At 46.5% G+C, this 26,144-nt stretch overlaps 1 protein-coding gene across 1 annotated transcript in view; it reads left to right on the top strand.

Annotated features, from left to right (window-relative positions):
• Positions 1-26,144, top strand: part of LONRF2 (LON peptidase N-terminal domain and ring finger 2) — an 882,740-nt gene that overhangs the window by 691,738 nt on the left and 164,858 nt on the right. Inside the window, exon 10 of the mRNA XM_069636696.1 lies at positions 24,324-24,486. Coding sequence (XP_069492797.1) covers positions 24,324-24,486 — 163 coding nt within the window. The remainder of the gene's footprint in view (positions 1-24,323; positions 24,487-26,144) is intronic.

Below are 26,144 nucleotides of genomic sequence, written 5' to 3'. Positions count from 1 at the left end.
ACATTGATAGCACACCTGGATATTTCATGGGACAAAGTGGTTTAGATATCCACCAGCCTGAATACGGGTTGTGGTTGCGGTCGTCGATGAATAATCGTCACAATATGCTCCAGCTAACCACCCATAACAATGTAAGCAATACCGGCCAAAAAATCAAACCTCTATTCACTCCTCTTTAAACGATACACAAACAACAATTAGTAGACTTGTAAACAAACCGCAAGTTACACACTTGGTTTTTTAAATATGGCGTGGTATATATATAATTCAAGAGAACAACGTATTGTGTCCATTATTTTCATCAAATCGCACATTTGCATGTGGTTGAATTATTCAATATGTATACAGAACACATGCCGTTTTTAATCACAAAAATAGTATGTGTAGTTGAACTTAAATAATGTTGGGTAGTTTCATTCTCTCGGTGTAATGCAGAGTGTCCGCTCCAAACAGATTGCAGAAATTGAAACTAAATGTTCCAATGTACACTTTCAATATAGTAAATGTTATCATGTTTGTGAATAATCTAGCGAAAAGCCTAGCGGTTGCTGACTTTCGCTCAAGGCCAAATAACAATGGAAGCTTTTTTTAGCGATTGGAGACGGGTAGGTTTCGATTTTGTGAAAAAATGTCACAATAATAACAGACCGGACAAGACACGTCAGTGTGACTTTATTCATTTCTTCCATTACCACAAGCATCAGCCCACGATCTGACAGTCACTCCATGGAGAGATGAACCCAGCTGACCGACGTGGAATTTGAAATACGCCTGAAAAATAAACTAATTGTAGGCAGGCATTCTCCAATGCAGCACAATCTTGAATACTGTCTTGCTGATCACTAGTGCAGGTTATGACCCTATATGTGATGTCTTTACTGACACTGTGGCCTCTCAAAAGGCAAAAACATTAATTCTGGAGTCTCAACGTTCTCAAACAGCCGACACCTTTGCTGATGTTTTTTGAATTGGGTACAATTAAACCTGGTTAAACTCTGCAAGTTATCTCTTGGCTTCTTTCCTGAGTGGGCTGTGTTCATTCTGTTGTGAACGTAACAGGGGACAGCCTTCAATTGCATGCTGCCTACTATAATTCATGCATGTCCGTTCAGACTAGCTTATCGCACCTGAGACAGCCCTGTCTACTTTCATGTAAAACAGGTATTATTGCGTGCCCATACCAAGTAAGTTGCATTCATGCTCCAACTAGGCCTTGTGCCAATAGGACGTGCAAGTGCATAGGGTACACAAGGATGAGCATTAGACCATTTCTCTGAGTCGTTCCCTAACTTTCTAGTGCGTAACTGAGTGGGTAGCCTTGTGCTCAACATTGCAGTAGCGCGTGAAAGCGCACAATCCCGCTGGTGAAGCAAAAAGTGGTTCTTCTTGAGAAGGCCATAGCAAGTCAGGAAGGCACTTGAGGCGATGAATTGGTTCACACTATTCGAGTAGGATGTGCCCTTGGCGGCAGATCAGTTTTCAAAAGGTGAGAATAGCTGGGGAGCGCAGGCTAACCAAGCCAACATCGCATTCCTTTGTGGGATATCCGTCCGTCAAAGGTATCGGTTGTGCCAGTCTGAAACCGTCAAGTGATGCAAGGTCTTGATCCATGTAGCCAAATGGAGCCATGGGATAGATTTTAGGTCTGCAAGGACATGCTTTTTACCCCTTTCAATTACCCTTTCATCACACTTTTTGTCGACGTGACGCACCACCACCTCATACCTACATAAAACAGATATATTATTGTAACAACTTATTGCGTCTGCTACGGGGAGGCTGCTAGGAAAGTTTTTTTTTTTTTAATCATCTTACTCAAGCTCTCCGCTCCTCCACCCACAACTCCCTCAGGGTCAGTCCCTTCTCCAGGCAACAAATTGGTGGTTGATCTTTCTTCGGCTGGGGCCTCCCTGCTCTATCATAATCTCAGTAATTCCATGAATAGCAGACCCTATCCGTTGTACTGTGGCGCTCAGCAAGAAATCGCATTGTGAAATGCAATACATTTTTCTGATTTTGTGATACTCCTATAATAGGCACGGTATAAACCTATAAATTGTAATCTGGATAAGTCATTCTAGGGGAGTTGGACCTTGGGGTGTAATATTCAATTAAAGTTGCTTTTCGGTTCACAGAGTAGGGGAAGCAATTACTTCAACTTAGTTTTGGATAACAGTTACACTCAAGGTAAGTAAAATGATACTCCAAGCTACTGAAAGGCAGGTGTAACCTAAGACTCGTTTTGTGTCTGTCTAAAAATGACCATGCAAAGCAAAACCCAGTGTTACACTGTATGAATGACCCAAAGTTATGTCGGCAAAACCTAAGGCAGCCTTTATCTGCACAGCCTAACAGCATGTCAGGGGAAGCAAAACCCAGTTATACAATTATTCTCATAGGAATAATAAACTCAAACAACATTACTTTTGTGGAAGAGGCACAACCAATTGACAGGTGAGCAAAATAACCTTATATACCTTTGAGAATAGCATAACTTTTCAAAGGTAACTAAGCTTGTATATACTTAGCAGAAAGGTGGGAGCATGATTTCTTGTGATGTGAGGACAGTTTGAATCTTTTAGTGAAGTCTTTGTGGCCCTTTCACATCATTTGAATTGTTCAACAAATTACTCCCACCTGCCATTAATGGTAAGTTTCTCTGTGTAACTTAAATGTTACGTTTATTTAAAATGAGAAGGGGGATACTAACTATCACCAAAAAGGGATCAAAGGATACTTTCTACTCTTCGAGAACTGTAGTTCTGTCAAGGTTAGCCATTGAAAGTTAAGTGGTGCACCTAGGGCAAACTAGCAACAACAGGCACTTATTGCCAAAAAGTTGCCAAAGAGGATACATTTGAAAAGACAATATGGATGCTATGGAAAGCTATGAAGACCCCAAAAAATGACACCCATCAAAAGACTAAAATACTCTTTAGTGTGTAAAAAGGTGCTCACTCACCGAGGTGTAAGAAAAAATAATACACCAATAAAGTAAAACGTTCTGGAACTTATGGGGTTGACATAGGTCAGGCGATTTTTATCATTGCTATGAACATCTTACCCACCAAGGGCCATCAAGGCTAGTGCCTTGCACTGCATGTGTGGATGTGGTTTGGGTCTAGCAGAGGGTTTGACAGAAACCAACCCTCAGTGTACCTTTGACTGATGGGAAAAATCCATTTGCATATCAGTATTTCTACCACCCAAATTGGCAGTGCAGCACTGATGTGCTAGGGCAATTCTCTTCTGAAATATAGTACCAATAGCAACCACAGACGTGTCTTATCGATCGAGGACCAGTAATATAAATGAAGGGAAGGTAAAAGTTTAACATTAATGAATCAAACACCCAATTAAATCTGCTTAAATACGGGGGGGGGGGTGCTGTTGCGCGGCATCGAGAATGGCCGCAGCCTGAGAGCGCTCTGCTGGAGGCTACAGATCCTTCTCCCACCAGAGCTGCTTAACATAATGCAGATGCTCGGATCTTATCCCTAATTGTGGCGGAATACTCGGAACACCTGGACGGCAGCTAGAGGGCTGCGAACGGTGGATTGCGGCGGCTGGCCTCAGGGCCTGGAGCGGTTTCGGTCGTGTGGAGCTGGTGTGCCCCTCTCCCCCGCCTCGTGGAGCCCTGTGCACCGGGAGTCTTCGGCGGTTGCTGGGGGTGCTGTGGCCGTGGCTTTGGGGCCAGCGGCACTTAGAGCTAGTGTGCGCGCTCCGCAGTGCCTGTGTGTGCCGTCCCGGGACCGGGGGGGTGGCTTTGTTGTCTGACCCGGGCGCTGGTGCCCTGGCTCGGTGCCTCGGGCCCTCCTGTGGCAGACCGTTGCTGGGCTCCCGCTCAGCTGCTCAGAGCTTTGGAGGCGGTAGGGGCGAGGGGTTGTGGGCCCCGTGGAGGTGAGTGGAGCTGCCCCTTCATGCTTGACATATTCCCACTTGTGGAAGGGCCGACATCAGTGCTTTGGGGAATGCCTCTCAGCGGCGAGTGACTTTGGGCACCTCTGTCCATTTGGCTGTGGCTTCCTGAGAACTGTTGTGGAGGGGGGCATTTGAGACCTGGGGCAAGTGGCGATTTCTTGTGGAACAGTGACACTGTGGGAGACATGGTGGGGTAACCCCCGCGGCCCCCTTCTTAGATGTGTAGTGTGGTGCCCCCCTTTCTGTGGAAGCCCTTTTTTTTTTCTTTCTCTCTGCATTTTGGCCTCGGTACTCCTTGTGGCTCCTCTGGATTGGACTCCTGATGGGATGGTCTGTGGGCTGGCCGTTGGTACCCTCCCCCACTTGTCTGGGCTAAATAACGGTGGAGTCGGGCGCAGCTCGTGATCGTTCTTGTGGCTGCGGGGGGAGCCTGGATCTTTGCCCTCATCTTGTACGCATTCGCCCCTCAAGTCTGGTAAAATCTGGCTCTTAAGAATCTCACCTTTCTGTGTCTGGTGCCAGAACGACTTGAGCGCGGCCACTATTTGTGGATCCCTGTATCCCCTTGGAATGGGTAATCCAAAGAAACAATCCAAGATGGAGCAATTCGCGAAGGCGGACAGATCAATTGCCGGCCAGGGGGAGGAGTCCGAGGATGCTCACATTGACATGTCTGCCTTAAATCAAACCCTACTGGCCCTCAAGGGAAGTACTGATAGCTTGGGAGCGAAAATCGATGCTCTAACCTGTAAGGTAGATGTATAGGCGATACAAATTGAGAGGGATGGCAGAGGCGGAGCAGAGGATGGGGAGGACAAGATCTCCAGTTCTCCAAAGAGAGGTGGCATCCTTGCAACAGACAGTTGAGAAAATAACGGCAAAGAATGACGACCTGGAAGGGAGATCAAGGAGGAACAATCTAAGGATTACCGGGGTGGCTGAGTCCACTCATATTGATAACATGGAACTCTTTGTTGAACAGTTACTGAAGGAGGTTTTGGACAATCCGCCAGTTTCGAATATGTTTATGGTTGAAAGGGCCCATCGTTCATTGGCGGTCAGACCAGCCCCGGGCGCCCGGGATAGAGCTATTATAGCCTGAATTTTCAGCTACAGGGATCGTGATACCCTGTTGCGCGTGGCCAGAGAAAAGAAGATCCTGCAATGGGGCTCATCGACAATACGCTTATTTCCTGATTTTAGCCAACAGGTGCAGGGTCAGCGGAAAACGTTCTTAGGCATCAAGGCCATGTTGTGGAAGAAGGGGATCCGCTATGCAATGATGTATCCTGCTAAACTTAGGGTGGTACATGATGGTAGGGTGTCGTACTTCATTAACCCTGAATTGGCTGAGAGGTTTGCCTTGAGCATTCCGGACCCCGCGCCTCCTGCTCCAATGTCGCCTTGACTAGGAGTAGACTGGCGTGGTCATGGGGCTGCTCAATGATGCACGGCAGGTCCCGCTTGATGGCCATTTAAGATATCCGCGATGTGACCGTACCAAGTAATTCTGTCCCCTGGTTGGTGATCGAAATGTGACATGTAACCATGGTATTGAGCCTCCAAGCTTTATGAGCTGCAGATTTAGCCAGCTTCCCCCCGAGCCCAGCGGCAACTTAGCTTGGGTTTGTCTAATGTTTGTGGGGTTTAGGGTGGTGGGCGGGATGAGGGGGCCAGTAGATTGGGGTTTCTGGCATGGGTGGAGGGAGGGTTCTGGGGTCTGGTTTGTTATTTTGTTAGAATTGGTTGGGCGTTATTGGGGGTAGGGGGTTTCCCAGGTAACTGTATGCACAGACAGAGAATTAAGCATGATTATATTTGGGGGAATTACTTGTCTTTTAAATGACTTTGACCTGACTTTACACCCGTTAGGGTTCTCTCCTGGTCCGAGGTGTGGTTGTCCTGATATACTCGTATCCAAGGGATGGGATGGGTGAGCTTTCTTTTTGGTGAAGGCATCGCTCTAGGCGCGCCCGGTCTGATTAGGTTCTCCCCTGGCCACGCACCGGTCGATATTTTGGCGACTGCAGCGCCTTTAACATATACCCATAGAGCGGTGACATGAGTTCTCCCTCGGGGCCAGGCTCCCCTGTCCCCTTGGACATAACTTTGCTTACATGGAACATTCGGGGCCTGACTAATGCAAAAAAGGTGCGACTCGTATCTAACTATACAAGGAATCATCAGATTAATGTGTTATGTTTACAAGAGACGCACCTGGGGAGAGGTTACAAGCTCCCTGCCCTTTCTGGCTGGGGAATTCATAGGTATGGATCTTCTTACTCTACACACTCCCGGGGTATTGCAACTTACATTCATCGCTCCTTAGAATTCAAACTTCACAAGCAGGTGGCGGACGAGGAGGGACGATTTCTGTTGGTTGCTGGGGAGATTGCGACCCAATCTGTCCTAATTGTTAACATCTATGGCCCTAATTATGACTCTCCCGATTTCTTTCAAGCATGCTCGGAGCATCTACGACTGTTCCCGGGTTACGAGATAGTGTGGGTGGGGGATTTTAATGTAGCCCTCTCTTCCACGTGGGACAGGTCGGCATCGACTCAACGGTCGATTCCTCACGCAGTGCAAAAATGGCAATCCATTACAGTCGATTACCCCTTGTTCAATGTTTGGCGACGGTGTCATCCTGACGCCCGGGAATTTACGTTTCACTCTAGTGTACACGGGAGTTCGTCCAGGATTGACTACGTGTTTATGTCCCCGGGCCTGGCCCGCGGGGTGGTCAGGGCGGATATTCTCCCGCATACCCTTTCGGCCATTCCCCAGTTCTTGTGAAATTCAAGGGACCCCCCCTCTTATCCCAGGCAGCTTCGTTGGAGGTTTCGTGCCCGGGCGTTGGAAGATTTGGTGTTTCGGGAGGGGCTACGCCAGGCCATTATAGAGTTTTTTTCAATTTAATGCAGAGTCTGTTCCCAGTCCAGGGGTGGTTTGGGAAACTTTTAAGGAGTTCCTGCGAGGCTGGTGCATGTCGCAGGAAGGGGGGGTGCTTAAGAGTATTCGCAGAGCGATTGCACGTAAGGAGAGGGAAATTAGAGATCTGGAACTCCTTCAGGGAAGTGCAGATTCTCCAGAACTGCAAGCTAATCTTGCGGCGAAGAGGCGGGAGGGCCGGGCACTGATGGATTGTGACAAACGTTTCCTGGGCGACCCAGTGGCTGCAGTGAGATACGGGGAGGGAGATCGTCCGAGTAGGACCCTTGTCTGGGCCGTCAGACAGGAGAACCGTTTGGAGCCCATATTAGAGGTGGAATCTCAGGGTGGTGCGCTTACCAGGGATGTGCTAGAGATAAACGAGGTATTTCGCCAATATTATGAGCAGTTGTACACTGCCAATGGTTTGGCTGGATATGACGATATTACCAACTTTCTTGATAGGATCGCCTTAGGTTGGCTTGATTCTGAGGTGGGTGGGCTTCTTAACGAACCCTCCACAATTGAGGAATTCATAGGGTGATTATATCACTTCCGAATGGGAAAGCCCTGGGAACCGACGGGATATCAGCTGAATTATACAAAGCATACCCGGATGTGCTTATCCCCCACTTATGCAAAATGTTTGAGGTGGCGGCGTCCTCCTGGGTAGTCCCGGAGTCCACACGGACTGCCCTGGTTACGGTATTAGTCAAGCCCAATAAAGATCCTAAACGATGTTCCTCCTATCGTCCCCTGTCATTGATAAACACTGATAATCAAATCATCGCCAAATTACTTGGCGATCGGCCTCTTCCACACATGCCTGCATTAATCCTTCCCGATCAGGCGGGTTTTATTCTGGGGCGATCCACTCAGAATAATCTGCGTAGAATATTTACTATGATGCACAATGTGAATCCGGAGGTCCCGATTACGGTGGTAGCCTTGGACGCGGAGATTCTGTGGAATGGCCTTTCCTGTTCGAGGTCCTGCGCCGCTCGGGCATCGGATCCACGTATCTTGGCTGGATACGCCTTCTATATACGGCTCCATGGGCGAGGGTTTATGGGGTCCAATCCGCTCCCATCTATCCAACTCGGGGGACTAGGCAGGGCTGCCCCTTTACCCCTTTATTTGCTCTGGCTATTGAACCGGTGGCCTGTGTACTGAGAGAATTCCACTCTCATCGCGGAATGATAATCCGGTCACACGTATCTATCATTTCACTCTACGTGGATGATATGCTTTTATACATAAAACATCCTCGAACAAACTTGCAACCCGTGATGGGGGAGATAGCTGCATTTGGCGCTTTGTCTGGGCTACAGATAAACTGGTCTAAGTCAGAGGTACTTCCGCTTACACCGGGAGTTACCCCGCAGGATGTGGGTGAGGCCTTCGCTTGGTGTCCACAGGGAATTCGGTATCTGGCTATTAGGGTGTCCACTTTCCCCACACTTTTGTATCGGGAAAACTATGTCGCCACTCTGCAACATTTGGAACATCGGGTGGATTCTTGGGTCCGGCTTCCTATTTCCCAAGCGGCCTGCATCTCCTTAGCTAAAATGATTGTCTTACCAAAACTTTTGTATGTCTTTAATAACGTCCCAGTATGGCCCCCGGTATCATTCTGGAACCATATAGAGTCTATATTGACTAGGCTGATCTGGGCGGGGAAACGATCCCGCATCTCCTTGCGCTTAATGTGCAGCTCATATGCCCAGGGGGGTTTTGAGGTTCCCAACCTGTTTCTTTACTATTTAGTGGCACAGATTCAGTACTCTATCTGGTGGTGGTCACCAACGAACAATCTGCCGCACTCGCAGCTGGAGAGGGCAATTGCTCAAACGGAGGACCTTAGAGGCTTCCTTTGGGCCACACGGGAGCGCAATTTGAAGACGGAGGTTCAGCCATTAGAGATCACGCTCAGGGCCTGGGACAGCTTTGCGAAGTGGGTGGGGATGGGCTCGTGGTATTCACCCAGGATGGCCATATATAGGGTCCGTGGGATCCCTCTTACATTTGAGCACATCTTCATTCAGCATTTCCAGAGTTTACACATTCACACCCTGGGCGATAAGGCACCACAAGGGAAATTCATAACTTGGGAAAATCTTGGTCCCGAGCGGGACGTTGTTGATTCTTTTTTTCTTTCTTTTTGAAAGTTTGTATTGGCATTGTCTGATGAGTTGTCTGTTATGCAATTGGAAAACAAATCAAGAAATATTGAAAATAAATCTGCTTAAATACTTTTATAGCATTGAAATTGAGTGTAATAGCATTCGATTGTTTATGTACAATGTCCAAAAATTGGGGAACATATCAAAAACCAAGTAATTTAAATATGGATGTCAACCTTTCAACGAGTTCTGCTTTGGGTGGACAGGGCTCATTTGCAATGTATTGTGGCATTGTATGTGTCCTAGGAACACAAACAGGATAGATTCCATGAGTATGCATGGTCAACGCGTTCAATGTCAAATCTTTCACAAATTCGAATTGCATTTCCTAGTATATTGGCTTGGCCACCCATTGTTTTCCTTGTTTTGTAAAGGCCATGAGGTTACAAAGCATCCCGAAGGTTCCTGCAGTTTTGGTTTGTTCCCTCCCAACATTCTCGTTGTGCATGGGTACAGTTAGTCTTGTTCTGACCTCCATACTTTTTATGCCGAAATGCAACCTTTTGGGCCTGTACTTTAGGCACATATCATGGAATAGCTCCAAATCTCTGGTATGACAGAATTCTGTGAGTCCCTTTAGGTCTCTTGAAAGCGTTTTATCGTACACTGTCTTCTCAAGTGCGTTGTGTGGAGGGGAACATGGCACCAACCTCTTCTTGCGTTCCTGCTCCTTCGATAAAGGTCCATGTGCACATTCGTGGAAATGTTGGTTTTCTGCCCATGAATGTACGTTGGAATGATGGTGCATCAATGAACGCCATTTTTCAAGTAGAATTTCTACAGATCCATCAAAAGTTTGGGAGATCCCCCAAAGATGGTTGCTGATAGACTGACACCACTTCAAATAATTCGAATCCCTTTTTTTTTTTTTTTTTTTAACCCAGCAGCTATAATTTTTTTTTGACTGATTTTGGCAATGTGCCATACATAAAATTGATGCCGAATGTGTAGGAACTGCTCTCACATGGCCTTTGCTATTGAAACGTACCTGTCGGGGTCTAGCAGGTCTATTTGCATTCCCCTGGATTCAAGATGTTCAACGGATTTGATGAAACCACGTTTCTCCATGGCCACAGAAGATGTACATTCAGACACCTGCACGGTCACCGAACTCGCAAATATTTTTACTTCTCCAGCATTGGATCTTTCATGGATTCACATGCTTAGAATATTCCCCGTCGTCAGACTGGGAACCCTCGGTACACATATATATAGTCATTTCCAATAGGAAAAACTTCTGCCCTATCCCCGTCTGCGTCCTCTACGGGGCCGCCCACGTACGCCCCGTTGGACGTGATGGTATATAAGCCCCGCCCCCGCGGGTCCCTTCAGATTTCAACCGTCTCCAAAGATAGTGGGATCTCCTCGTGTATTTTCTTCAAATACTTATCGATTGTTTCTAACTCCTGCGAGTTTGTCTGTTTGGTCCGCTTCTAACTCCTACGAGTTTTGTTAGTTGGTCTGACAATAATGTCGGGTAAGCCTCTTTTCCGCCCGTGTGCCACGTGCGGTCTAAAGAAGGTTTATGAAGGGGATGGCCATCTTGACTGCATCTACTGGCTTCACCCCCACCACTCGGCGGACCAATGTGATATCTGCAAGGGGTTTTCCCAAAAAACCCTGAAGGACCGGAATCGGCGACTGGTCTCGTGGCTGAACGACGGCGCTGGAGCGTACCCTCAGTCGGAGGTAGGATCGGTGCGCAGTATCGCCTCAGCGAAAACATCAGAAGCCTCCCGACGCTCACATCCGTCGGAACCTCCGGCCAAAAAATCACGACCTACGGAGAAGGACGTGCCTCGAAGTCATTCCTCTAAGGCCTCATCGAAAGAATCGACGAAGAAATCATCTTCCTCTTCTTCTTCGTCGAAGAAAGATAAGGACAGGCCAAAATCCTCCTCGAGCGATCAGAAAAGATCAGCTACGAGTAGAGAGGCGGATAAACGCAGGGAGAGCTCCGCGAAGGCGGGACCGCCTAAGCCACCTGCAGGCCCTCCGTCGACGACGACGACGATCCAAGTGCCCACTCCGTCACAGTCCCCCGCCTTTCAAACGGGCTCATCGTCGACGACGATTCCCTCGTCGACGGAGTTCCAGGCCTGGAGGCCAGAAGCGTTCGACATGGGGCTACCCGACACACTGCTACAAGAACAGGCAGTTTCGATCGCCTCCAAAGAAGACGACGGCTTCAGAATAGTGAGCCCGGAAGACCTGGGGCTACGGCCCAGATTTCCTTCTGGTGCAACCTGCTCTCAAGTTTTCACCCAGCCTCCAAACGCCCAGGCTACTCTCTCCATGGAGGTACTCTCCTCCTTACACTCGCTCTTGAAGTCCCTGGACGAAAGGCTCCCACCTGTTCCGACGACTCCCCTCGTCGACGAGCCCGGACCTTCACACCGCCCGACTAGATCGGTCGTGGGCCCAACTGCTCCAACAGTCCAGGAAGAAGGGGAGCTCTCGGACTCCCTCTCTGAACAGGGGCCAGCTTCTGATATCTCCCTCTCGCCGTCGAGAGACCCGTCATGGGTTTCGGATGTGGAGGTGGATCCTCCGAAAAGTCCCATTCACCCATCTCCACCGGATGACATAGGGGCCTTCCATTCCATGATGGAAAAGGCCTGCAAGGAGTTCGGTTTGACCCAACAAGAAGAAAAGAAGGACTGCTTCCTCTTTGACCACATGGGCAAGAATAGGCGTTCCGTCTTTTCGATACCGATACTGGACCACGTATGGAAAGAGGGCGTCCAAACCATGCGGCATCCATTCTCGGAACCTGCGGTCAAAGGCTGCGTAGAGAAAAAATTTAAAGTTCCAGATTCGACGCCAAAATGCCTCTCTGCGCAACCCACGCCTGACTCGGTGGTATCGGCGGCGGCGACGAGAAAGGCAAAGGCCCAGCATAAGTGCTCTACCCCGCCGGACTCCGAAGCTAGACGCCAAGACGCTTTCGGTAAGAAGATCCTGTCAGTGGGAGCGTCAACAGTGAAAGCAGCGAACTCCCTGGCAATCATGGCCAGGTATGACAGGGAGATGTGGCACAGACTGGCACCCATTTTGGACCACCTCCCAGAAGAACACAGAAAATCAGCTATGTCCCTGGTTCGTGAAGGAGAAGAAGCCTCGAACCATGCTATCAATATAGCGGTGGACCTGGCAGACTCGGGGTTCAAACAAATTAACAACGGAGTGGTTCTACGACGCCAGGCCTGGCTCAAGTGCACCAACTTTAGACCCGAGGTGCAATATAAGGTCGTCGACATGCCTTTCGAAGGTGACCACCTGTTTGGCGAGAAGGTGGATGAGGCCTTGAAAGGAATGAAGGAGGACTCTGAGACGGCGCGCTCGCTGGGCTCTCTCCAAAGCGGTAAGCCCTTTCGTTCCTTTCGCCCCTTTAGAGGCGCTACGGGAAACGCACGATTTGCGGGATCCAGGGACAGAGCATTCGGGAGGTCTTCATATCCGTCCCAAGGCTATAGACGCGCCTCACAGTCCTCGACCCGACGCAGAAATTTCCAGGCCTCTAAGAGACGTCCCACTTACTCGTCGTCGACGGGAAAACAAAAAGATCAACAATGACGTTCTAGGAGGGAGAGTGTCAAGTTGCGTCGAGGAATGGGAGTCAATTACGACAGATCGGTGGGTTCTGGACACGGTGAGACTGGGACATTCCCGAAGATTCAAATCCAGACCTCCAAGACGTCCACCGATACGCCTGTCTCAACCACACCTAAGCGTCTTGCGTCGAGAGGTTGCGCTCATGCTAAAAAAAGGCGCCATCGAGTTAGTCCCTGCTTCACAGAGAGGCTTAGGGGTTTACTCACGCTGCTTCGTAGTAAAGAAACCAAACGGGAAGTGGCGCCCCATCCTCGACCTACGGGACCTCAACAAAACCCTGCTGAGTCAAAAGTTCAAGATGCTTACTCTACAGGAGGTAATCAGATCGGTCCAAAAGAACGATTTCCTGGCGTCTCTGGACCTCCAAGATGCGTATTTTCACATTCCGGTGCGCACTCACCACAGGAGGTTCCTGAGGTTCCTAGTCGGCCAAACACACTACCAATTTACTGTGCTCCCTTTCGGCCTGAAGTCCTCCCCAAGAACCTTTACAAAGTGCCTAGCACCCGTAGCAGCCTGGCTGCGGAAGGAAGGGCATCACGTTTACCCGTACCTCGACGACTGGCTCGTGAGGGGATCCTCCCCAGCGTCGACCAACGACAGCCTATTGACCACCTTGCGACTGCTACAGCGTCTGGGATTTGCAGTGAACTACGAAAAGTCTTCACTAAAGCCCTCGAAGAGCTTGAAGTTCCTAGGTGCTCAATTCGACACCCACACGGGACTAGTGAAACCATCCCTGGAAAGGTTGTTGAAGATCAAACACCTGACAAGCCAACTTCGTTTACAGAGAAGGTTGTCAGTAAGAAAATATGCGGCTCTCCTCGGCTCCATGGCATCGTGCATCCACCTAGTCGCGAACTGCCGGTTGTTCATGAGACCTCTACAGGAGTTCCTATCAGACAGATGGAAGCAGGCCACAGGCCGCTGGTCGGACAAGATAATAGTCGACGACGAACGAGTTATCAAAGCCATCCGATGGTGGAAAGTGGCGCGCAACCTGGACAGTGGGGTCCCCCTGCAGGAGCCGGAATTTCTGAACACCATCATTACAGACGCCTCTCTGTCGGGCTGGGGAGCACACATGTCACGTCACCAAACCCAAGGCAGGTGGTCGTCGACCGAATCTCGCCTACATATCAACGTCCTGGAGCTCAGGGCGGTGAGATGGGCCCTGAAATCTTTCCTCCCACACATCAAGGGGTCAAAAGTAAGAGTGCTCACGGACAATACGACAGCTATGTTCTACCTGATAAAACAGGGTGGCACCAGATCCAGGACCCTCTCGAAGGAAGCTCAAAAGATCTGGCATTGGGCTTTAAAACACCACATCTCCCTAGTGGCATACCACCTACCGGGAGCGAAGAACCTACAGGCGGATTCCTTGAGCAGGACTATGTCACAAATACACGAGTGGGAGCTGGACTCCACTCAACTCGGGGAAATCTTCGAAAGATGGGGGACCCCGTCGATCGATCTCTTCGCCACGGAAAGAAACCGAAAATGTGCTCAGTTCGCGAGCAGATGGCCCCAAACAGGCTCCCTGGGGGAAGCGTTCTCGTTTCCGTGGACAGGCAAGTTCCTCTACGCCTTCCCTCCATTTCCCCTCATACGGAGGACGATCCAGGGGATCCACAGGTACAATTGCCGGGTCATCCTAGTGGCCCCGCGCTGGCCGAGGCAACCATGGTTCTCAGACCTCCTTCATCTGTCGCTGGATCAGCCGATACCATTCAGGAAAGTACCGAACCTCCTGTCCAGGGACGAGGGGACCGTGTGGCACCACAATCCGGACAGCCTGAACTTAACTGCATGGCTCCTGACTTCTCGGAGTTCGGGAACCTAAAAGTCTCGACTGATTGCCGAAGGATTCTGCAGGCGGCCAGAGCCCCGTCCACTAACAAATCATATGTAAGCAAATGGAAAAGGTTCTGTATATGGTGTCAAACACAACAAAATATACAACCTTTGGAAGTAACTCCGGAGCAAATCCTCCCGTATCTTCTTCATCTTGCGGAGAGCGGACTGTCATCATCGTCAATCAAAGTACACCTGGCGGCTGTTTCGAGATTTACCAGAAGAAGACAGTCCCCTCCACTTTTCAGTGACAGGCTAGTGAAGCATTTCATGAAGGGTCTGTTTAGAACCTTCCCTCCGGAAAAACGGTTCCCACCATCGTGGAGTCTGAACACGGTTCTAGCTGCCTTAATGAAGCCTCCCTTTGAGCCAATGTCCTCTTCATCTCTACAATTTCTATCTTGGAAACTCGCGTTCCTAGTTGCCATCACTTCGGCTAGAAGAATGTCGGAACTACAGGCACTGGTCATAGACCCTCCATATCTGAGGTTCTTTAAGGACAAAGTTATTTTATCAACTAACCCTTCATTCATCCCAAAAGTACCGTCGGTCTATCATAAGCACTCGACCCTGGTACTCCCTACTTTCTTTGCATCTCCTTCGTCGACGGCGGAGAAGGCTCTTCACACTCTGGACGTCAAAAGGGCGCTAAAATTTTACCTGCAAAAAACGCAAGATATCAGAACCACCAGACAGCTATTCGTCGCCTACGGCCCCTCGGCTAGGGGTAAGGCTATCTCCAAACAAGGTCTGGCTCGCTGGGTCTCCTCGGCGATTACCCTGTGTCATTCCAAGGCCGGGAGACCTCTACTACATCGTCCCAGAGCCCATTCCACGAGATCGACATCTTCCTCCGTGGCTCTATGGCCAGGAATTCCGCTGACGGACATCTGCCAGGCGGCGGCATGGTCTGTTCCGCACACGTTTACGCGCCACTACTGCCTGGAAAAGCAGCACGCGGATGAGGTACAAATGGGAAGGGCAGTGCTTCGCCACCTTTTTCAATGAGGTAAGCCAAAGTTTCAAGAAGAATGCTGCCTATTATTATTTGGCCTCAGCTGGTTTTTCAGAGTGTATACATGAATGTGCATAGTTTATTGACCTAAACATAAGTGGTTGGGTAGATATGTGCGCAAGGGGTGCATACTGAGTCATATGACATAGCATTGTATGGCGGAAATCCGTTTCGTATCAGTATAATAAGTGGTTGCTTACATACATGGTGTAAACGGTAGTGTTTGGGGGTGTCTCTACGAATGTAAGTTACATTGCACTCTCACCTCCTTCTTGATGTTACTGCTTTACAATCTATTCTAAGCATGTGAATCCATGAAAGATCCAATGCTGGAGAAGGGAGTAGTTTCTTACCTGTAACTCCATTTCTCCAGCATTGGTATCTTTCATGGATTCACATGCGCCCTCCGGCCTCCCCGGACTGCAATGTGGAAGATTGGTATGTAAGCAAGTTTTCCCCCCGTTATCTTGGAGGGGTCGAAATCTGAAGGGACCCGCGGGGGCGGGGCTTATATACCATCACGTCCAACGGGGCGTACGTGGGCGGCCCCGTAGAGGACGCAGACGGGGATAGGGCAGAAGTTTTTCCTATTGGAAATGACTATATATATGTGTACCGAGGGTTCCCAGTCTGACGACGGGGAATATTCTAAGCATGTGAATCCATGAAAGATACCAATGCTGGAGAAATGGAGTTACAGGTAAGAAACTACTCCCTTTCCATGTCTTGAAAGTGGTATGTGCAGTACTTTGTGGAAAATCCAGGACTGTCACACTGTCCGTCGCCAGCTAGCCTGAAACGTTTGCCAGAGAATTTACTTTCCATTGACATCTGTTCAATTTTCCAGGCTTGACTAATAGCGGGGAATAAGAATTCCCTTTTTTAAATTTGTAATACTGGGTTTTCGCAAGGAACTGAACTCCCACAAACTGGAAGTCTTACTGAATCTTGACCCGCTGAAAAGTAAAGCTGCTGAACACAGTAGATTTCCAGTAGGAACTTTGCCCAGCATCGGTTCAGCGGACCATGAAATTGTATTATGGAGGTGTACGCAGCTGGCATGGATTTTTAGCTTAGTGCCTTGTATTACACGAGACAAATTCACCAATGGCTCCCTGCATATGTTCCCCCTCAATGTATGGACACATTTCAGCATCTACACAATCTCTAGCTGGCAGCTGTCGAATACAATGGGCCTCATTACACGGACAGCAGTAACCATGGCGCTATTGGCGCCATGGTTGCCGCCGGTATTTTACTGAGTCCGCCATGGTGAATGGCCGAATTACCGCCCTATTCCACGGTGTGTGGGGGTGGTAATTCCCCATTCACCATAGCACTTCCCCATTCCCATTTCTGCCCCCATAGAGCTCAATGGGAATGGGGAAAGCGGTAATTACGGTACCGCAAATTGCGGTACCGTAATTACATCCAAGGTTCCTTTGCGGGTCCCATCTTTAACGGCTGGTAAAACCAGGCATTAAGGTAGGGTCCCACAAAGGGACCTCGTAGTAAGGCGGTAAGGGTTTACCGGCACTGGTACCCTTACCGGTACCGCTAAACCCTTACCGCCATCAGTGTAATGAGGCCCAATGTATTTTTGCTCCTTTCATAGCCAATCGTCCTGCATGAAGGTGTTTTGTGAGTCGACTGTGGAGGACAAATCCCCCAAACTAGCAAAACTGAAGTCGAGATCTTTAGCCAATTCCTCGGTCAATTGCGTTGAAGCGCCAGTCTCGGGTAGTTCAGGTTGTGATATTTGCACATGAATTGGAGAAATGGGTAACATTGAATGTTTCTTGGGTGGAACATTTTTAGAGGGTGTAGATTGTGTCAAGTGGTCTGCGAGGAATTGTAATGCATCTTCATTGTATTCAGTTTCATCTTGTCGAGTTGGCGCATGGTAGCAATGGTCCATGGACACTTTGTACGGTTCACCGGTGTGATTCCATTCTGTTTCCGGCCACTGCACATAAGCATCACTAGTCTGCTTATTGACTGGACCACTCAGCGCCCCAAATAGTAGTTGCTCCATTGTGAAAACTGTTTGGCAAGTAACATCTTTGGTTTCATTTGTTGTCTGAGCCTTCATACTTCTCTTCCTAGGTTAACATGCTCAATGTATATCACACATACAGCAGATAGCATTTAAAAACTAGAAACCTAATGTGAATAAAACATCTGCCTAAAACCTTCTCCAAAACAAACTTGTTCATTCTTTTCCCTTGTTTTCTTAATTTGCTTCGAAACCGTGGACTTCTCTGGCCACTGCACCATGAAGCTGAAAACAGTTTTTATATGGTTTAAATCAAGCACATTTCATTTCCACACAAACATATGTAGATATCTACAAGCAGAACGAATATGAGTGACTTGAAAACATTACAACATAAAAATGTATTCCAAATGCAATGTGATGTCCAATTGTATTCAATATTAGGTTATGTTCACCTCTGGTTCATGTGCCGCCTCTTCTAATTCCACACCTTGGGTACATTTCTTTAATAGAATATTCATTAAAAAAAAGTCAAACGTACTGGAAATGAAAATCTTTCATCGCGCAGAGCACTTACACACAAAGTAGTATGAAATGATTAAGAACGTATACTATAAGGTTTGTTGTTGCAGCACTAATAGAACATTCGTATGAACATAACCTCAAAAACAGTGTACGTCGTATAGTCCTAATATATATTTCTGATTTCACCTGATAACCTTCCGAGATGACGCATGTACGTGATCTGTGATCACTGTGCAAAACATAGTGATTGTAATGTCGCCCTCAAAAGATTTTTCATCTATTCTGCATTAGGGAGGAAGTGTAACGTTAGAACCAAAATCAGAAAAGTTTGAAACAGTGCAAGGTTAAATTAATTTCAGTCTCAAATAATATCCTTTGTAGGATTTACGCATACCTCATACTCTGGACTTGTTGCAAAGGAGGAAGTGATTTTAGTCTAAGTTCCAGCATCCCCCTATAACACAGTACTTATGTTAGTATGGATGAAGACTGCAAAATGTAACTGAGACAATGAAATGCAGATGATGTTGCATATAGAGAGGCACGCATACATGCCACTTATTGTAAATAACTGATAATATACATACAAATTTACATTTTTTTTAAAGAAATTCCAAGCATAATACATTCTCGTAAAGGACAAGTACAATAAAATTACTTGATAGGTGAGTGAGCTTGATGTGGACTCCGGAAAGGTAATTGATGCAGAATCTTGCTCCTTCATTTTCTGTACATTGTCATAAAGTAGTACAAGGGAAAAGTTAAAGTTGTATTAGATATGTGGGCAGGTCCAGCGCTCAAAAATATCACTTTGTGCATGCATTGGGATACTGGACATGTCGGTCGTTACGTCACTTGAGGGTCTGGGCTTCCATCAGTGTGCTCTACAAAAAAAAAGGATATGTCAAGCAGCAGATTACAAAAACGTTTTGCGACTTTTAAGGGGCACTATGGCATTGTTTACTAACGGACACAATTCACTGATCTTTTGGAGGCTCCAGAGTGCGGGGACAGATGTAGTATAGTAAAGTAAAACATTTTAAAATTCAATAGAATCTGGTAACTAGAAACTTTAGTAAGACACATTTTAAGTAAACATACACTGAAAGCTCTAATCTGTTCATTAATTTACCTTTTCAATACACTACCTTAATTAAATCGAGAGATCATAGAGAATACTTATTTATGCAGACCATCATCTTACATACCAACAAACATAACTAATTCATCCAGGACTCACCCGAGGCAGCTTGTGCATTTAATTGAGTTGGAATTGCATTTGGAAGCAATTTACGAAGAATTCGGGGTCAGTTCTTTTTTTTGTGTACTTCGTTTGTTCATACATATCGTCGGTAAAGTGCAGGCTGCAGATACAGAATCGATTGGCCCTCACGTCGTTCAAGACAGCCTTTGCTCTACTTTCAATCTAGTCCACTGGAAAATTGCAATTTTTAATCCATCTTCTTATTAAATCAATATCCTTTGGGAATGTATGCCTGGACTTTTGGCATAGCTCACAGAAGGCCAACCGAAAATGATACATGCAGGCATTCTTAAAGTCTGGAAAATCTTTATAAAAAATATAATTAAGAAAAAGAATACTGTATGCATGTGATTGATGGATGTATAACACAGCTTTGTCTGCAATATTTGTTTTACTCGAACGAAAACCTATGTAGCCTAGTCAAATGAACACAGCAATAACTTTCTTACAGAATTGATTGGTATACCGCAAATCGCAAAGTGTTACTCGTCTGTTGAATGAACTTCAAGCATCAAAAGGAAACATGCTTGCAAACATGGACCACGAGAAATTCCATTCTATTACAATGCACAGTGATGCAATGTGCTATTTACCGAGATCAATATACTTGAAACATTAGACAATGGTGAAGTCTTTGAGATAAATGAACATTACAATACTCCGTAAATTAGGTGGAAATAGATAGAAACTTTGAGATTAGCGATTGATGAATATAGAGAAGTAAATAGCTGCCCTACCCTTAACTGGACGAAAAATGAGCCGATTCAGCAGGCAGGGGAGCAAGTAGCCGGGGAACAGGTAGCATGATGACGAGATACCTTGTAGATCTGAGATGTTCCCCTGTTTAATGTCAAGGTGTTGATAAAGGATTAAAAAAAGGGTGTGTGTGTGTATGTTAATGGGTGATGTGTTTATTTTGGGGTCTTGAAGTGGTGGGAGTCTGGAGACACTGGGTCTGGGGAGACCATGATAACAATGGTCACCATACAGGAGATCCCTTTTGAAGTGTGCATGGTGATTGGCACCTTCAGTGTTCCCTTCCTCCAAGCCCCCTTGCGAGCGCATGGCCACAGGTGTGAACTGCCATTGATACTGGAGGGGGGGGGATGGATGGGCATGAGGCGAGCGTAAAAGGCCCGGAACACTGCTGAAGGGACACAAACCTATGTGGATTGCAGGGAAGAGGGGAGTCTGGAGGATCCCTTTGCGTTGCACATGGTGTTTGGCACCTTGGCAGTTTTCACCCACCCACTGTGGAGTGGGGTATAATAGAGGGGGGGTGGATTGTTGTGGACGAGGAGAGCGCGAAAGGGCACCAACCATTCTTTCATGTCCCTTGTAGACGAGTGAGCGTGTTCTTGATTCACTGAAAAATTGATTTGCTCATTTGTGTTTTATTTAGTTTGGTGATGTTGATGGCACAAACAAACTACAAATTGTATACTTTAGGTTGCAGCACAGTGTGGAAATCCCCTGTACTGTCCACTGTCACTGGGTAATTTGGCGCAAATGGCTCCAATGACAGACGCTTATTACTCGTCGAACGCGGAATCCAAGCCTCCCATAAAGCCACCATGTAAATGAACCGTAGGCCACCAGCCTGTGCCACCTATGGAAGAGAAGCATATATACTGTAATTGAATGAACCTGACAAGTGTACCACCCTTACTTGAAAATGCATCCTGAATTCTATGGCATAGTTACCCTTACAAAAGTGACTTCATGGATAAATGAACTTGGGCGTTCTCGACACATTACAAAAGTGAACACCCATTCAATCCATAATGGTTTGGGCCACAGAGAAATATAATTTCTTAGTTGAAAGTGAAAGACATGTAAGCGATGAACACTCTGAATTCCAAAAAGCGAGAGAAATAAATTCAATTTGCAGACTACATTCATTTGTCATAGATCGATCAAAGTTACGACAATGTAGGAGACAAACATGAAATATTAGTTGTCTCAGTGGTCAAAATGACATCACATCTAGAGTACACTCACTTGTTACTTGGATTGCGAGGGTGAACTGTTGCGCGAAGTTCATGCATAAGCACCATCATAATCCTCAACACGGACCTTGTGAGGTAGGCTGTCTTGAAGTCATGCAGCTCGGTAATACATAGCTGTGGTGTCGTCTTCTGATATGTAGGCCAAGCATCCAGAGTTTTCTTGGAAACAGCAGTTCTCCAACTCGTTTGGCATGACCTTGCAACGTTTGCAGGTACACCAAGTGACAACGTCTTGCATGTGACTAGGCTGCGGCTCATGATCCGGTGATTCATATTCCCAACTATTGTTCGACTCCCCATCCCGCATCTTTCTCTTTCAGTTACTTCCTCCTTAGAATGTTCAGGCTCGTGCTGGTAGGGCTGTATTCTTGCCATTATATGGACTTTTTAAAATTAAAATGCAATTACCAATTGAAATCAATAGTTATGCTAGTGTAAGTATCTGTTTGCAGGGGCTTTGTACTACAAAGCTAGCTGAACAGAGCTGAAACGAGTCAGAGGCGATCTAAAAAAAAATACATTGAAACATTTGAAAAAGCCATTCTGATGTTGTCTGATGAAGAGGTCTATTTATACTTATTGAGGAAAGTGGTGTCCAGCCATGTCCATGGAGGCACGTCAATAGCTTGCGCACAGAGAACCTTGACACGAGACGTGCATTGGCGTTGGGAAAAGGGCTGTATGTGTCTAATGATGTCAGGTTCAGGGGCGGGCGATCTGAATTCTTGCCGTGAGCGCCCTTGAAGTTAATGCAATGGCTCAACGGATAAAATTAGCACAAGATGGCAGCGCCCAACCCGTTGTTTTCGCATGGGTAAACATGAGGAAAACTAAGGTAAGATGCATAGGAAAAATGTTTGATCAATTAGAGTATGCTTAAAAATACATGCCCGAACGATCGGGACAATCACATTTTTGAGCGCACTTCGCCTTTAAACCGTTTTGTAAATAGTTTGAATCCGGTTGATGTCAATAGGAGATCAAGACGCGTTTTTGTCCAATCCTCAGGCTAGACTCCAATCTTGCCTTTAGACTGAATTAAATAGTTAAGAGTCTATTATGTAGGTTGGAATATAGAAAGGGAGTAAGGGTTAGTCAGCCTTCTTAAAAATGATGGGCTAGTTAGTTTAAAAAAGATTAGGTCAAAGTCAGAGGAACAGGGCGAGTAGTAGTAGAACATTTGATGGTTTCTTTAAACTCTTACCCCAAGCCAAGGATAGGTAATATGAAGAATTCCACAGATTTCCAATAGTTTAGGGCCGCATTCCAGAAAGTTCTTCCAGCTATGAAAGCAACAACTAGAAGTGCTCCTGTAATCTCGTGTCAAATTATTCCTTTGTAATCGTCAACAATTTTGCAAACAGACAACCTAGTGTCTTTCCGTTTCTGGTGAGTGAAGGTTACGTTGAAAACAGAGGGATTAGAAGAGACCAAGACAAAAACTAGAGTTTTCCCATTTGATCGTGCAGCCCCAGTGAGAAGATTAGCGGGGCATGTTTTCTTTCCTATTTTGTCCCATTCCCATTTTCCCATTGGGTTGAGAGTCGTGGCAGTAAACGCAAGAACTGCTGAAGCATTTGACTCCATCTGTGGGGCACAGCAGTTCCCATTGAACCGTAATAACTGCATGGATGTTAAAGCCTATCCAGTCTATGCCTGGGCCCAGCCCCCAATGTATCTGTTTCTTCAGCCTGTCTGTGCACCATATATACTTCTACTTAATGGTCTGCTGCATCCTGGCCTATTCCATTGCCCATTGGTAGGCGAAGTCTGCTTTGCATGCTCTCTTAATTGGCTTTTTTTGTGGGATGGGGCCCTAATCCATATTCCCAACAATGCATTGCAGACTTTGTGACACCACCTGCCCCACAAACTGGGTTCACCTTCAAGCTTGGTTTGGAGGGGTGAAATTCTCAATTTGATGCCTCCTTTAGATTCCCCCCCCCCCGCCCAAGGACCCGTCCTCTCTACGTGAAACTGCTGGCTGTGAATCCCCCACTGTTATTGTGAGCACAGTATGTTGACCTGCACACCTTGCAAGAACATGTTAGAGGAGACATATACAATAACTCTAGTTCATCAAGTGATGTTCCCACTACATAAGATACATTTAGTATTTCCTCTTTGTTGGTCAAGATATAATAAAGGTTGAATTGGCACAGATGTATGATTTGTGAGCTGCAACAAGGCTTCAAACAGTATTGCTGAAAAATTACGGGAGGTTTGAAGGAAAATTATACTTAATGTTAGTTAATATATTTGCAATCTATCGAAGATGGATATCTGTTTTATTTTGCAGCACTTACCTTCCCACTGTCACTCTTTGACTGAGAGTCTGCCTGATGAGCAAAGCAGAGTTGTGGGGTGAGGTAGGGGGGGAGGGGAGTCTGAAATGTATCTCCTAAAGGAATGGAATTCTACTTTGACAGGTGCCATGTGTTCCTTTGGGGATTGCAGCTCATTACATTCTCGCAAGCTGTCAACTCATATAACAATCATGTTAACAGCTCAGGATGAGGGTGCATAGAGTACAGGTTTAAAGCCTACAATTTGCCATTTCAGCAAGTCTGAAAATAAATCCCCCCAAATCGGAGGATGTTGCCCCATAATTCCTAACTTTTTTTGAAACGGAATGACTCCAAAGTTCAACTCGAGATTTTGTACGTGGTAAATCTGATGCCCAACATTGTTTGTGAAAGCTTTCCTACTCGAAACACATATATTTTGTTTTTGTCTGGAGAAAATTCACAACTTTTTCAAACAATCTTTGTGAGGATAGCCTTCATTTGTTGAAATGTTAGGAATTTAATCTTTTTATACATGTCTCCCATTTGAATCTAGCCCCTTTCTTTCAACCTGTCTGATCTAGCTATCCTACCACTTTCTCAGTGGTATGAAGCGTGAGGAGCTGTGTCCGACTAGCACATGCGTGTCTGTTGATTTCGTTGTCTTTATTCCAATGTGATGAGTATTTTTCTGCTATCTAAGCTTCCTATCTTTCCTTCAGGTTTGCTGATTATGGCTGTATGTTGGAGGTCAGAGATGTGAAGTTTTTCCCAGATGGACGCTCAGTGGTTGATACAGTTGGCCGAAGTAGATTCCGAGTCCTGAGCCATGGTCAAAGAGATGGATATAACACTGCAAACATCGAATACCTCGAAGATGCAAAGGTAAATTGAAGTAATGTTTGCAACATTTTCTAATGCATACATTCCTCCCACAAATTCCTCATCTCTGAATTATCATCCTAGTGCAGTATACACTTGAATTTCTTCTAACGGCCACATGGTGACACTGTGTAGCTCAGTGATATGTATCTGGGACTTCTTGCGCCGGCTGTGACGACCTCTGTATATATGTATGCAGAGGCAAGTGTGCCAAATTCCCCTGGGTTCTTTTTTCTGTGGTCACATGCAGAGATTATTTTAGGAAAAGTCACTTTAAAAAAAGTCATTGCTACCCAAAACAAGCTTTTAGCTCTGTCAGAAATGGGGCCGGCATAAGTCTGTTTCTGATCAACACTGTTGTGTGCTTATGTCATTGATAAAAACCTGGTTAAGAGGAGTACTGATCATTCCAATCAATGCATCCCAAAGCATTTTGGGAATGAGTGGCTAAATTGTTCCTGGCCCTCAGCAGAAAGAATACCCCTTAGAACGCTTTCAAAAAGTTGATGTGACCGAATTGAAAGGGTCACAAGTCCACTCCTGAAGAGACATGTGTTTTGGAGTGCCCATCCAGGGCTCAGTTTGTGGCGCAAGAGAAGAGAATGACGAAACATCACCTGTCTTGCAGGGTCGTCCTTTGTGCATGCACTCCACCTTTAAAGGCAATGTGCATCACCCACCGAGCTCTCCACAACCCAGGACCAAAATATCTGCAACTCAAACGTACACGCTACAAGCCCGCCAGAATTTTCAGATGAGGAGCAGCACACCTCCTAGTGGCACAATAAACCAGAATAGGGGGCTAGTCTTTCTCAGTCCAAGCACCCACCATTTGGAACTCAATCCCATTTACCATCCGCCGCACAGATCACCTCGCCTTCAGGAAGGCTGTTAAAACCTGGTCTTTTCCCTCCAGCATCCTGACAAACTTAGTCCATCTCATGCGTGAACTATTACCCTCCCCTGAAAGGAATGTGGGGGCACCTGATGAATCGACATGGTAAAACCTAGACCCCAAGGGAAAGCATTTCAGTCAGGCCTTATAAGCCCTCCAAGACCTTGTTCTAACTAGATGTCAGCCTTTCTTAATCTGGACGTCTAGCACTCCATCACAATGGAACTTCGCTGTATCCCTCCTGGGGCATGGCCACCCACCTTCATACATCTACAATAAACACTGCTCACCTCCACCCACTCAAAACACACACCACTTCCAATAGAATGCAGCTCAGTCCCACGACTAAAATTCAGCCGCGCTGTGCACAAAATCAGTCTACATGACTCTCCTACTCCCCTGCCAGTCTATCACAGCACCCATCCTCTCATCTGATTTCTTTGGGCTGAGACCTAGCCACTGTGAAGAGCCAGGAATCAAACCAGGGCACACTGCTGCCATGTTTGTTGTTAAAGACTTTTATTGAAAACAAAAGGTTTGTGAAAAGGCCTCTGTTCCTGCTCGAAGAGGAATTTCCCTTCCTAAAACCAAAGACTAAGCATCTGCCTGTGTCAGGATGTCAAAATGAAAACTTTCCTTGTCTCCAAACGTTCTATTCTGACCCTCGCACTATAAACTGAACTATAAGATGAAAAGGGAAATGTCTTTAACTTTAGGTAATTGCAAAAAGTATTCATAAATGAAAATTGAATATCTCCAACATAAA

This window comes from Ambystoma mexicanum, chromosome 7p (genome assembly GCF_040938575.1).
Source record: "Ambystoma mexicanum isolate Mex_15411 chromosome 7p, UKY_AmexF1_1, whole genome shotgun sequence".
Classification (NCBI taxonomy): Eukaryota; Metazoa; Chordata; class Amphibia; order Caudata; family Ambystomatidae; genus Ambystoma; species Ambystoma mexicanum.
Note: the sequence above shows the minus strand (reverse complement) of the source record. Positions and strands in the feature narration are given on the sequence as shown.